The 14936-nt window shown below is 45.7% G+C and overlaps 1 protein-coding gene across 1 annotated transcript in view; it reads left to right on the plus strand.

Annotated features, from left to right (window-relative positions):
* The window catches only part of slc8a4a (solute carrier family 8 member 4a), a 48589-nt gene that overhangs the window by 18411 nt on the left and 15242 nt on the right, over positions 1-14936 (plus strand). The window contains exons 3-4 of the mRNA XM_014196458.3: positions 4415-5827; positions 6048-6565. Of these exons, the coding sequence (XP_014051933.1) occupies positions 4490-5827; positions 6048-6565 (1856 nt within the window). The 5' untranslated portion in view covers positions 4415-4489. The remainder of the gene's footprint in view (positions 1-4414; positions 5828-6047; positions 6566-14936) is intronic.

Genomic DNA, 14936 nt, shown 5'->3' on the forward strand with positions numbered 1-14936 from the left:
TAGCTGTCAGGAGGTAAATGAAGACAGAGGGGAGGTGTGCTAAATATTGACTTGGATGGACTGAAGAGGCAGAGGGAGGATACAGTGTCAATACAGTATTGACTGCTTTTGGTGCCCAAACCTAAACCCCCTATCACACGTCTGTTCATGTAGGTGGTTTGGTATGGTTTTGCAGTGTTCCATAGACTCATACAAAACAACAATGATAAGGAAATATATTGGGTTTGAATTACCTTTGTGCTATTCTACAGCTCTTTGCATCAATGCTAACTGAAATCTGTGGGTATGCCAGCAAGTCTATGTGAAAACAATAAAACTGCTTTTGCACAGTTATCCTAAAAATGTCAGATAGTAATTGAGTTGAAGGAATGAGGTACCCCAGTCTAGACACAGTTTAACATGGAGTGAAATTGAATCAATTTGTACAAGCATATTCTGCTCAAGAAAAATCAGAAATGGCACCACAACATTTAGGGTTTGTGTGGTGTGCTCATGTTGTTTCAAACTCAATTTGTTGTTTCTGGCCTGTCACCGTGGTTACTGATGGCGAATTCTGAGTGGAGGCAGAGAGAGACGATGGCTGGCTGGACTACTGATTAAACCTCTACCACACACAGCTGATGTCCAGTTCTGTGTCTGCTCTGAGTCTCTTAACCTAATATTCATGCAGTCATCTTCTTCTTGGCATCTTGTAATGTTATACAATTCTTTCCTCTTTGCTCTGAATGTCTGCATGTTTTTGAGATGCAACAATTTCATCTTTGACCCCCTCGACAATGTGCCCCATTTGCTAAAGGTTTCCATGCTTGAAGACGCTTTCCTTGTTAAGGGTGCAAATCAATAAACCAAACCAATGGAAAGGGGCACAGAGGCTTAGATGTCCTTTCGATGTTACGCCGAGATCTTGTCCCTACCTAACCATTTGACTGCCAGTGACTGTGGACAGGGATGCTCACTGTTATTCAGATCACTGTTTCCTATCGTCCTGTCTCCTTAAATGGGAGTCAGTCATGGCGTGTGCCATGTCCACAGAATGTTTTCACCTGTCAATCATTAGGGAACTCCAGCTAGTCTCCAGTCTCACACTACGTGGGCTATGTTGCATGGTAAACACTATAATTCCCATCCAAGTAGTTGGAAGTACCAGGGAGAGCCATTGGAGTGCACAGGAAGGCTGATGAAAACATCAGTGCTCTGTGAATACAGGGCTGGATCCTTTCCACAGATCAGCAATGCTGGTCTGTTCACCCACCTTTGAGTTATCTCCTCTTTAGTGAGTAAACCGCCTTGGCCAAATGCCCACTTACCCAGAGAGGCTGTTTCTGTTGTTATTGGTGGTACAATAGCTGTCGGTGGTCTCATTGTTTGGTAACAAAGCAGCCCTGTAGTGCTGCTGATAGGGTTATGGTTAGGGATAGGGATAGGGTTAGGGTTAAGGTTAGGGTTAGGGTGATCATCAAAAGAGGTGGGCGACTGGTTAGGAGGGAGTGCACGTGGAGAGGTGGGGAATGGGGGAGGCTGGCACTAGGAGGTGAATGGCTGTGGACCACTGTACGGCTTGGAAGGACAGGAGCTGCTGATGTGAGTGTACTGTACTGTTTGTGGGAGAGAGAGAGAGAGAGAGAGAGGAGAGAGAGAGAGAGAGAGAGAGAGAGAGAGAGAGAGAGAGAGAGAGAGAGAGAGAGAGAGAGAGAGAGAGAGAGAGAGAGAGAGAGAGAGAGAGAGAGAGAGAGAGAGAGAGAGAGAGAGAGAGACTAAGGAAGCAGAGGCGTCATTGGTCATCCATGCGTGATACAGGCTCTTATATAAAACACGCCTCAGCTAGGACTTTTCAGGGATGAGAAAGAAAAAACACTTTCTCTTTCTGTGAACATTACTCATTACGCTGTTATTGTTACCACTGACTCTGGGCCACGGTTTAACACATTTGTTAAGCACCATAGACCGAGGCATTAAAAAGAACAAGGGTTAGTGTTTTCAAAAAGTGTATTTCAAAGTGAACACCGTGCTTGGTATATTACAGAGTTAACATTGACAATACAGCACAATGGGTAGTCAGTCACACAACAGAGAAGGGGTGAACCAGGAGCTGTTGGATGGGATATTCAGAGAATAAAGTGCTAGTTGACAGCATCAGCTATTGTAACAGCAGCTGCAATAGCTTTTATACCACCAATAACACCAGAAACAGGGTTACAGTAAGTGCAAATAGGAGATTACTCAGGTGGGTAAACAACGGTGGTGCTCATCTGTAAAAATCGATAGATCAGCTTCTGGAGAGCTACTTACGTGGTCTGCTGGTTTTAATTGTCGTCCGGGCTTTAATTGATTAACCAGATATGTGGGTTGTAATGAACTCTATCACTGTAACTCCCCCACATCACATTCTGATTGACCACTGGAACACCTAGCCTTAGGGAAAGACAAGGACTACTCCGTGGCTCCAGGACCAGGGATGCATTGCAGACCCTTCACTGATCTGCAGCTACTAAATCAAAATCAAATCAAATTGTATTGGTCACATACATGTGGTTAGCAGCTGTTATTGCGAGTGTAGTGAAATGCTTATGCTTCTAGATCCGACAGTGCAGCAGTATCTAACAGGTAATATCAACAATTCCACAACAAAACCTAATACACACAATGTAGTAAAGGAATGGGATAAGAATATATAAATATATAGATGAGCAGTGACAGAGCGGCTAAGATGCAATAGATAGTATAGAATAGATAGTGTAGGATACAGTATATACATATGAGATGAGTAATGTGAGATATGTAAACATTCTTAAAGTGGCATTATTGAAATGACTAGTGTTCCATATATTAAAGTGGCCAATGATATCAAGTCTGTAAGTAGGTAGCAGCCTCTCTGTGCTAGTGATGGCTATTTAACAGTCTGATGGCCATGAGATAGAAGTTGTTTTTCAATCTCTCGGTCCCAGCTTTGATGCATCTGCACTGCCCTCGCCTTCTGGATGGAAGTGGGGTGAACAGGCAGTGGCTTGGGTGGTTGTTGTCCTTGATGATCTTTTTAGCCTTCCTGTGACATCGGGTGTTGTAGGTGTCCTGGAGAGCCCTGCGGTTGTGGGAGGTGCAGTTGCCGTAACAGGCGGTGATACAGCCCAACAGGATGCTCTCAATTGTGCACCTGTAAAAGTTAGTGAGGGTTTTCGATGACAAGCCACATTTATTTCAGACTCCTGAGGTTGAAGAGGCGCTGTTGCGCCTTCTTCACCACACTGTCTGTGTGGGTGGACCATTTCAGTTTGTCTGTGATTTGTACACAGAGGAACTTAAAACATTCCATCTTCTCCACTGCTGTCCCATCGTTGTGGATAGGGGGGTGCTCCCTTTGCTGTTTCCTGAAGTCCACAATCATCTCTTTTGTTTTGCTGACATTGAGTGATAGGTTATTTTCCTGACAGCACACTCTGAGAGCCCTCACCTCCTCCCTGTAGGCTGTCTCGTCATTGTTGGTAATCAAGCCTACCACTGTTGTGTCGTCTGCAAACTTGATGATTGAGTTGGAGGTGTGCGTGGCCACACAGCCGTGGGTGAACAGGGAGTACAGGAGGGGCTGAGCACACACCATTGTGGGGCCCCAGTGTTGAGGATCAGCGGAGTGGAGATGTTGTTTCCTACCTTCACCACCTGGGGGCGTCCCGTCCGGAAGTCCAGGACCCAGTTGCACAGGCCGGGGTCGAGACCCATGGTCTCAAGCTTATTGATGAGTTTGGAGGGTACTATGGTGTTGAATGCTGAGCTCTAGTCAATGAACAGCATTCTTACATTCCTCTTGTCCAGATGGGATAGGGCAGTGTGATGGCTATTCCATCGTCGGTGGACCTATTGGGGCGGTAAGCAAACTGAAGTGAGTCTAGGATGACAGGTAGGGTAGAGGTGATATGATCCTTGACTAGTCTCTCAAAGCACTTCATGATGACAGAAGTGACTGCTACGGGGCGATAGTCATTTAGTTCAGTTATCTTTGCCTTCTTGGAAATAGGAACAACGGTGGTCATCTTGAAGCATGTGGGGACAGCAGACTGGGATAGGGATTGATTGAATATGTCCGTAAACACACCAGCCAACTCTTCTGCGCATGCTCTGAGGACACGGCTAGGGATGCCGTCTGGGCCGGCAGCCTTGCGAGGGTTAACACATTTAAATGTTTTACTCACATCGGCCACGGAGAAGGAGAGCCCACAGTCTTTGGTAGTGGGCCGCGTCGGTGGCATTGTATTATCCTCAAAGCGGGCAAAGAAGGTGTTTAGTTTGTCTGGAAGTAAGACGCCGATTTTTGCGACGGGGCTGTTTTTCTGTTCGTAATCCATGTAATACTAATGATCAATATTGTGTTTGTGCTAGTGTTGTCTGTAAGTCACTACACCTCTTCCCATGTGTCTTCCAGAGGTGTCTGTTGAGACGTTAGACGTGAAGTGGATTGATCTCTGGAGCCAGCTGACTCGAATGTCCGGACGCCGGCATGTTACACACCCACATTCTGAGCCTTGCCCACCCCTCCTCCTCCTCCTCCAGCCTCTCCACCTCCCTCTTCCTCCTCTTCCTCCTGGGGCTTACCCACCTCTCTCAGGCTGGCTCAGACCATGCAGCACCCAGCAGCCCGCCCAGCAACTGCTCCGATGGAGACCCCTGCTCTGAGGGCGTGGTCCTGCCCATGTGGAACCCTCAGAACCCGTCGGTGGGTGACAAGGTGGCACGGGCCATCGTCTACTTCGTGGCCCTCATCTACATGTTCCTGGGCATGTCCATCATTGCCGACCGCTTCATGTCTTCTATTGAGGTCATCACCTCTCAGGAGAAAGAGATCACCATCAAGAAGCCCAACGGAGAGACCACTACAGCCACTGTACGCATCTGGAATGAGACCGTATCCAACCTGACCCTGATGGCCCTAGGCTCGTCTGCCCCAGAGATCCTGCTGTCCGTCATCGAGGTGTGTGGCCACTCGTTTGAGGCAGGCTCCCTGGGCCCCAGCACCATTGTGGGCAGCGCAGCATTCAACATGTTCGTCATCATCGCCCTCTGTGTGCACGTGGTGCCAGAGAACGAGACACGCAGGATCAAGCACCTGAGGGTGTTCTTCGTCACGGCAACCTGGAGCATCTTCGCCTACATCTGGCTCTACCTGATCCTGGCTGTCATCTCCCCGGGGGAGGTGGAGGTGTGGGAGGCCGTGCTTACCTTCATGTTCTTCCCCATCTGTGTGGTTCAGGCCTGGGTCGCGGACCGACGCCTGCTCTTCTACAAGTACATCCACAAGCGTTACCGTGTCGACAAGGCCCGCGGCATCATCATCGAGACAGAGGGGGACAGCATGTTCACCAAGATGGATGTGGAGATGGACGGCCAGGGGGGCAACTCCCACCCCCACCCCAAGGATGTGCTGGACAGCATGCTGGAGGGGGTGGAGGAGGGTGGTGGACTGAACTCAGAAGAGGATGAGGCTCGGAGGGACATGGCCCGCACCCTGAAGGAGCTGAAACAGAGGCACCCAGAGAAGGACACAGAGCAGTTGATTGAGATGGCCAACTACCAGGTTCTGGTCCAGCAGCAGAAGAGCAGGGCCTTCTACCGCATCCAGGCCACACGCATGATGATCGGTGCTGGGAACATCCTGAAGAAGCATGCTGCCGACCAGGCCAGGAAGGTGGTGAGCTGCCATGAGGCCAGCGGACAGGAGGAGGACCCCCACACCATCTACCTGCAGTTTGAACCCTCACACTACCAGTGCTTTGAGAACTGTAGCTCGCTCAAGCTGTCTGTTGGGCGCCATGGTGGCGAAAGCGGCTGCACAGTCAAGGTCAGTGGGGACAAGCTACTCATATTTGTCTTTGTGATTTATTGTACTGTATAATGGAAAGATTATTATGTTGAAAATCACTCAAGCTAAATGTAATAATGGGAAAGGTTTTTAGATGAGATAAGGGTCGAGCCAGGGGGCCATTTTCTCCAGTAATTACTCCTGTCTAGTGAATTAATTGAATCGTCATTGAGTTGATTTTGTTCCTGGGTCACCTCAGGTGGACTACCGGACAGAGGACGGCACGGCCAACGCCGGCTCAGACTATGAATTTGCTGAGGGCACGCTGGTCTTCAAACCTGGTGAGACACTGAAGGAGCTGACCGTGGGGGTTATTGATGACGACATCTTCGAAGAGGACGAGCACTTCTACGTGCACCTCAGCAACCCTCGCATCGTCCACCGTGCCGAGGTGGCCATCCTGGAGCCCAGCACCATCACCACCACCAGCAGTATGAGGAACCTCTCCCCCCACGTATCCCCCAAGGCCGCCCTGGGCAACGCCCACACTGCCACGGTAACCATTTATGACGACGACCACGCAGGCATCTTCACGTTTGAAGTAGAGTCTATGAGGGTGAGCGAGAGCGTGGGCACCATGCAGGTGAAGGTGCACCGGATGTCCGGGGCCAGGGGTAAAGTGGCCATCCCCTACCACACCCTGGAGGGCACCGCCAAGGCTGGGGAGGACTACGAGGAGGTGGCTGGGAAACTGGAGTTCCAGAACGACGAGACCATGTGAGTAACACCACTTCCTGTTGTGTACGCTGCTCTGCTGCTGATGACTTGTGTGTTGTGTTACAGTATGATATTATATGGCCCATTGGTATGGTATAGAATATGGGGTATTCCACTCTTGCTGGTTTTCTGTTCTACCTGATCATTAATTGCTCCCACTTGGTGTCCCAGGTCTAAATCAGTCCCTGATTGGAGGGGAACAATGAAAAAATGAGTGAAACTGGCTTCTAGGTCCTGAGTTGAGTTTTGAGGGGTATAGCGTTTTTAACAGAATTGGAGAGGAAGAGGAGAGAGCCGTAGAGAGGGGATAAACAGCAGGAGATCTAACAGTGGGGCTGCGGTGTGGGGGACAGAGAGCGAGAGGAATGGGAAGTGATGAAAGGGAAGAATACATGTAGCTATATTAGAACACTGTTGTTTCTATGGGAGTTCATTCATTGTAATGGATAGACAATGTGTGGCATTTGGGATTTCGCCATTTTCATAGAGAGAAGGCAATATAGTGAAATGAAAGAGAGACCATAAAAAGAAACTAAATGAATATCGCTGAAAAGGGTGTAGTCAAATATGTAAATGATGTAAAATAAAGAATAGTGGACTGATTGAAGGAAGGGCAGTGGCTTTAGAAAATGAAAAGGGTTTGTGTGATGGTAATGATTTGAGTGATAATTTAGACTAGAGAAAAATTAGATAGATTTCGAGGTAGAGAGGCAGGTAAGAGGGCGGAAGGAGAGTTAGAGAGGGGATGAGAGTGCAAAGCAGTGTTTTAGCATTCATCTCTCACTGTAGGCAGGGTTGGCTGACTGATGAGGAAGAGAGCTCAGAGAGTGGTGTGTGGGCGGGTGCTTCATGGAATGTGTGACGAGAAAAGCGATGGTAATCAGGGCTGGAAAAAAGTGCAGTGCGTATACGTGTGTTAGATGGGTGGGTGGAGGGACAGGTGCATGTGTTGTCCATTCTTCTGAGATGTGTGTGTGTGTGTGTGTGTGTGTGTGTGTGTGTGTGTGTGTGTGTGTGTGTGTGTGTGTGTGTGTGTGTGTGTGTGTGTGTGTGTGTGTGTGTGTGTGTGTGTGTGTGAACATTAACGCGCGCACGTGCGTGTGGGTTGGTTGGTTGAGTAGCTGAGTGGGCAGGAGTATACGTTTCTGCATTCGAATGCAGATTTTGTGTAGTACTGTAAGTGAGAATTGACATTATTGTGTGTATGTGTTTGTGTGTGCTAGCGCATCTATCTGTCAGTGTTTTCTGCTGACCAGACAGATGAACCCTCTCTTCTAAACAGCGTAACAGACTCTAACGGGCTCTCCCTGGACAGTCACAACTCAAGTAGCCTGGCACCAGCCAGCACGAGTCCAGGGGGCTTTGTGTGTGTGTGTGTGTGTGTGTGTGTGTGTGTGTGTGTGTGTGTGTGTGTGTGTGTGTGTGTGTGTGTGTGTGTGTGTGGTGTGTGTGTGTGTGTGTGGGTGTGTGGGTGTATGTATGTGGGTGTGAGAGAGAGAGAGAGAGAGAGAGAGAGAGAGAGAGAGAGAGAGAGAAGGAAAGGTGGAGGCCAACTTTAACAGGCAAACTAACAAGGAGCCAGGATGAATGAGTTTAAAATTGATGCATGAAGTATACTGTGCGTTTGCCCTGCAGTTCTGAGCTCCAATCGATGCACTGGGATTTATACAGACAAACCTCCGATCCTAAAAAACAAATACAGAGAGATGTCACATTCCCTAGTTTTGTGGATTAGTGTGTATCTGCTCTTCTCCTATTGGAGGTTGGAGAGGGAAAACAAGCATAAAACAATCCGATGAAAAAGGAAAGGAAACGGGGAAAGGGGACAGTTATATAAGCAGAGATCTAACGGCTGGGAGAGAGAGAGACAGATTCTACATGGGGGATCAATACAGTCATATTCCTCACTACTCTGGCTCTACGGCTACACTAACTACTGGATCGATAACCACCTGAGCATTCTGATACACACGCACACACACACACACACACACACACACACACACACACACACACACACACACACACACACACACACACACACACACACACACACACACACACACACACACACACACACACACACACACACACACACACACACACACACACACACACACACACACACACACACTCTCCACAGTGGCAGGGTCAGGGGTTAGTAGTGCTTTGAATGCAAATGAGTGTGTTTGAAATTCACCAGAGTCAACCAGAAGCTCTGAACTTATGGACACACTTTGGAGATATTGAAAGAACACACCGGTTTTGTTCTATTTAAGTAATACAGATCTTTAGGAGAGGTGAAAAGCATAGAGTATTCACAGTAGATGTCAAAGGTTTCTTTCTCTCTTCTCATCTCTCTATGTTCCTCTGTTCCCTGTCCTTATTTCTTATTCTGTACTGCCTCGTATCTCCCCATGCTTCTCGTCTGGCAGTCATTTGGAATAGCAATTACACTCTGTTACCTAGCTACGTAAATGAGTTAGGACACTCACAGTATGGGGAAAAACACAGATACTGCAGCTATAGTGTTTAATACATTCAAATCCTAATCCACATAATCATATTCCCTCATTTTAGCTGGTCTTTTTGATGTGTTAACCAAATCCTCTACCCTGGATTCAGCCAAAAGACTGATACTGTATACACTCTCACACATGAATACACAAATTCAGTACCGCAAGTACACACACTCGTACACACCTTAATGTGTTAATTGGACGGATGATATTATCTCACCAGAGGGAGGGGATATCTGAAAAGAAGCAGGTAATATTCTGCCACCTCCAATAACGATACTTGTATTACTTTTCTTAATGAAGGGAATTACAGATTGACTGGGGAATCCCCCCCATGATAGTGACAGCTTTGATTAGTATTTGCAGTCTGTTTGATTTTGTTTTTATCCGTTTGCTTACTCTCACAGCCTAGATCAAACGGCGGCTCAGATCACACGCTGTCTTTTGCCAAAGCACTGAAACCTAATCGCCTCTAATCCCTACGCCATCAGGTGCAGCTGCAGTGATGAGCAACTCAATACCTCTGCCAAAACCAAACGTGTCATTACATTGGAGATGTATCGGATGTCACAAATCAGGAGAGGTGTCAGATCATTTTGATGGATTCATCTGTTTTATTTTCATTGTATTTACATTGTGAATGTTTTGGGCTTATGGTGAGATGTTAAAAGGGTGTGTCCAATTTCACAGCCTCCTGTGTAAGTAGAGCAGGAAACAAACGCATAACAATAAATATACAGTATCTGAGTTACCATGGACTATCTGTCAAAAACTTGGTCATGCTCCCAAGTCTCCGTCTCCCTGCACCCCTGTGTCTCTGTGGTTAATGAGGACTGGACCTGGCTAGACTTAGCAGGCAGTGTTGGGTGACCTGCGCCCCCACTTCCTCACCCACTACCCCCCAGCCCTCCAAGGTCCTCTATGACACACCGTAGCAGCTGCTCCATGCCTCACTCAATCACTTCAGCCTTCAGGGCTGTGTGGAGAAATCTGATGTGGGTCTGTAGACTGTACATCTGCCTCGCTTTGTCCTGCTCTTTTTTTTCTTGCGCATTTATTTGAGGATAAAATGTAAATAATGTCTGTGTACAGTACAGTCTGTAGCTTCTCTCTTCTTCCCCCTCCTCAGTGCAGTTCAGTGTTCTCTTATTGGCATGCTCTACTCAGTCATTACACAGAGGGTGTGTGTGGCGTCTCGCTGACTCTTCGGTAAAAGCCTTCTTTTTTTTCTCGCTCGCCAAACCACTGCCTGTGTGTGTCCAAGCTTGTGTTCTTTGTGTGTGGACACAAATAGACAGCCGGCCCACATATCGTTAGGAAGATGGAGGAAGAGAGAGAAACAGACATAATGTGAGAGTACAGGGGAGTGTGGACGGCTGATGCAAACACATGGGCTCCCACTGAGACCTACAATAGAGTACAGCACAGCAGAAACACATGTATAGATTCAGACCCATTTACCGTGTGTCTGGGTGCTTCCATGCCTTCCGTACGCCACTGAACGTAATATGAAACAACACAGCAAGGTATCACTTAAACAACACACATTTACACACAAAAACTCTGTTACCACACACACCAGTGCAAATATTGCTAGTGCAGCGGTAAGGTGGTGGAAGTGTTCCGCCCTGCGACTATGTTTTGCTGCATGAAACTGAACAGCCCCCTGTATACAGCACATTTCGAACCCCACTGCAGTTATTTCTTCCTGGTTTATTTACGTTCCCCCCTGTGGCCGTTAACACTGCGTACACAAACATGTGGCGTGGAAATCAAACACAACGTTGGATGCTCTGTCGCAGTTCATGGAAGCTTGTAAGTAGGGACTAGGGACTTCATCTCTGTCACAGGATCGTGCTGCCAAAGCTACCGTTACCATGCTACTGTGCCATGGTGATTGTTGCTAATGTACCATGGCTATGCTGCTACCACAATACTATGTCTGCTGTTAGGACTCATGAACACAACTGCATTTACAGAACTATGTACTGTAGGTCTTTCAACAGTGTGTTGTTGCCACTAAATCAGGGGAAATCACACAGATAATCTTCACTGAGCTTACTCTATCTCAACATCACTTTCACTGAGCTTACTCTGTCTCAACATCACTTTCACTGAGCTTACTCTATCTCAACATCACTTTCACTGAGCTTACTCTATCTCAACATCACTTTCACTGAGCTTACTCTTATCTCAACATCACTTTCACTGAGCTTACTCTGTCTCAACATCACTTTCACTGAGCTTACTCTATCTCAACATCACTTTCACTGAGCTTACTTTATCTCAACATCACTTTCACTGAGCTTACTCTATCTCAACATCACTTTCACTGAGCTTACTCTATCTCAACATCACTTTCACTGAGCTTACTCTATCTCAACATCACTTTCACTGAGCTTACTCTATCTCAACATCACTTTCACTGAGCTTACTCAACATAACTTTCACTGAGCTTACTCTATCTCAACATCACTTTCACTGAGCTTACTCTATCTCAACATCACTTTCACTGAGCTCACTCAACATAACTTTCACTGAGCTTACTCTATCTCAACATCACTTTCACTGAGCTTACTTTATCTCAACATCACTTTCACTGAGCTTACTCTATCTCAACATCACTTTCACTGAGCTTACTCTATCTCAACATCACTTTCACTGAGCTTACTCTATCTCAACATCACTTTCACTGAGCTTACTCTATCTCAACATCACTTTCACTGAGCTTACTCTATCTCAACATCACTTTCACTGAGCTTACTCTATCTCAACATCACTTTCACTGAGCTCACTCAACATAACTTTCACTGAGCTTACTCTATCTCAACATCACTTTCACTGAGCTTACTCTAACTCAACATCACTTTCACTGAGCTTACTCTATCTCAACATCACTTTCACTGAGCTTACTCTAACTCAACATCACTTTCACTGAGCTTACTCTATCTCAACATCACTTTCACTGAGCTTACTCTATCTCAACATCACTTTCACTGAGCTTACTCTATCTCAACATCACTTTCACTGAGCTTACTCTATCTCAACATCACTTTCACTGAGCTTACTCTATCTCAACATCACTTTCACTGAGCTTACTCAACATAACTTTCACTGAGCTTACTCTATCTCAACATCACTTTCACTGAGCTCACTCAACATAACTTTCACTGAGCTTACTCTATCTCAACATCACTTTCACTGAGCTTACTCTATCTCAACATCACTTTCACTGAGCTTACTCAACATAACTTTCACTGAGCTTACTCTATCTCAACATCACTTTCACTGAGCTTACTCTATCTCAACATCACTTTCACTGAGCTCACTCAACATAACTTTCACTGAGCTTACTCTATCTCAACATCACTTTCACTGAGCTTACTCTATCTCAACATCACTTTCACTGAGCTTACTCTAACTCAACATCACTTTCACTGAGCTTACTCTAACTCAACAGATTACATATCTTTCTACCTGTCTCTCTCTCCATATATACTTCTGTCTTTATCACCCCCTCAGATTCACTGAGTAGAGCATTTATAGTTTAGCATCAGATGTATGTGATTAGAGAAGTATTTCACTGCGGGAAGAGAGAAGACAGGCTGATGATATATGGAGAGATAGCGCCCTGCGTGCTGGATTAGCCATTAACACTATCACCTTTTGTTTAGCCTTTCTTTCTCTTTCTCTCCCTCGCTCGCTACTCGTCTCCCGCTCAGTCTCCCCCAGCCACTCACCCCCACAGTGTAAGTTAAACAATTAGGGACTACAGAGGTGTATGATTCCTATGCCAGGGAAGAGAACTGTGAACATTTGGAAAAATGCATTACATTCATAATCTTATATCATACCTCAGATCTCGCTCTCTCTCTCTTTCTTCTCTCTTTCTCTTTCACTTTCTCTTTCTCTTTGTCTCTCTCTCTCTCTCTCTCTCTCTCTCTCTCTCTCTCTCTCTCTCTCTCTCAGTAATTATGAGGAGGCTCTGTTTCAGAGTTGTTCCCTAAAGCCCTCTTCTCATCTCTTCCGTGAGATGCTTTCTCTCCGCCTCAGCAGCTCCTTTTTGCTTGCTTTATCCTTCTGGCTTACTCTATGAAAAATAAAAAAGTATCGATAAAACAGGGCTTATGATGTATGACTTTAACATTTTAGAGTGGTATAGGTGTATATAAATAGTAATTTTTTGGAAGAAAAGCAATTGTATTTACTCCATTTGCGTCAGACAAACCAGACAGACAATGTGGGAGAGAATAGATGGAAAGATGTTTCCAGAGAAAGAAGAGACCGTAGAGAGATGTCATTCATCTTGGCTGTCACGTGTGCGCCCTCTCCGGCCTCTAGGTCACCAGGCTGCTCGTTATGGCGCATGCCTACCACCATCGTTACGCGGACCTGTGCGTCATCAGACTCACCTGGACTCCATCACCTCCTTGATTACCTTCCCTATATGTGTCACTCCCTTTGGTTCCTTCCCCAGGTGTCATTGTTTCTGTTTTAATTTCCTGTCTGTGCGTTTTTATTGTTTTGTTTATTAAATGTTTCACTCCCTGAACTTGCTTCCTGACTCAGCGCACACATTACAGAATGACGCCTCACCAAAGGGACACACCAGGGGATGTTTTTTATTTGTAGTTTTTTGTGTTGGAGGTGATGTCGGGTCCGGGTGTCCGAACCGGAGCTACCTGGGAGGCCTCTTGCTGAGCTTACTTTAACTCAACATCACTTTCATTGAGCTTACTTTAACTCAACATCACTTTCACTGGGCTTACTTTAACTCAACATCACTTTCACTGAGCTTACTCTAACTCAACATCACTTTCACTGAGCTTACTCTAACTCAACATCACTTTCACTGAGCTTACTCTATATAAATATGAACTTGATTGAACAAAACATGCATGTATTGTATAACATAATGTCCTAGGGTTGTCATCTGATGAAGATCATCAAAGGTGAGTGCTGCATTTAGCTGTCTTCTGGGTTTTGGTGACATTATATGCTGGCTTGAAAAATGGGTGTCTGATTATTTCTGGCTTGGTACTCTGCTGACATAATCTAATGTTTTGCTTTCGTTGTAAAGCCTTTTTGAAATCGGACAGTGTGGTTAGATTAACGAGAGTCTTGTCTTTAAATAGCTGTAAAATAGTCATATGGTTGAGAAATTGAAGTAATAGGATTTTTAAGGTTTTGAAAATCGCGCCACAGGCTGCAAGTGGCTGTTACGTAGGTGGGACGCAAGCGTCCCACCTAGCCCATAGAGGATAACTTTCACTGAGCTTACTTTAACTCAACATCACTTTCACTGAGCTTACTCTAACTCAACATCACTTTCACTGAGCTTACTCTATCTCAACATCACTTTCACTGAGCTTACTCTAACTCAACATCACTTTCACTGAGCTTACTCTAACTCAACATCACTTTCACTGAGCTTACTCTAACTCAACATCACTTTCACTGAGCTTACTTTAACTCAACATCACTTTCACTGAGCTTACTCTAACTCAACATCACTTTCACTGAGCTTACTTTAACTCAACATCACTTTCACTGAGCTTACTCTAACTCAACATCACTTTCACTGAGCTTACTCTAACTCAACATCACTTTCACTGAGCTTACTCTAACTCAACATCACTTTCACTGAGCTTACTCTTAACTCAACATCACTTTCACTGAGCTTACTCTATCTCAACATCACTTTCACTGAGCTTACTCTAACTCAACATCACTTTCACTGAGCTTACTCTATCTCAACATCACTTTCACTGAGCTTACTTTAACTCAACATCACTTTCACTGAGCTTACTCTATCTCAACATCACTTTCACTGAGCTTACTCTATCTCAACA

This window comes from Salmo salar, chromosome 04 (genome assembly GCF_965601325.2).
Source record: "Salmo salar chromosome 04, fSalSal1, whole genome shotgun sequence".
NCBI lineage: Eukaryota > Metazoa > Chordata > Actinopteri > Salmoniformes > Salmonidae > Salmo > Salmo salar.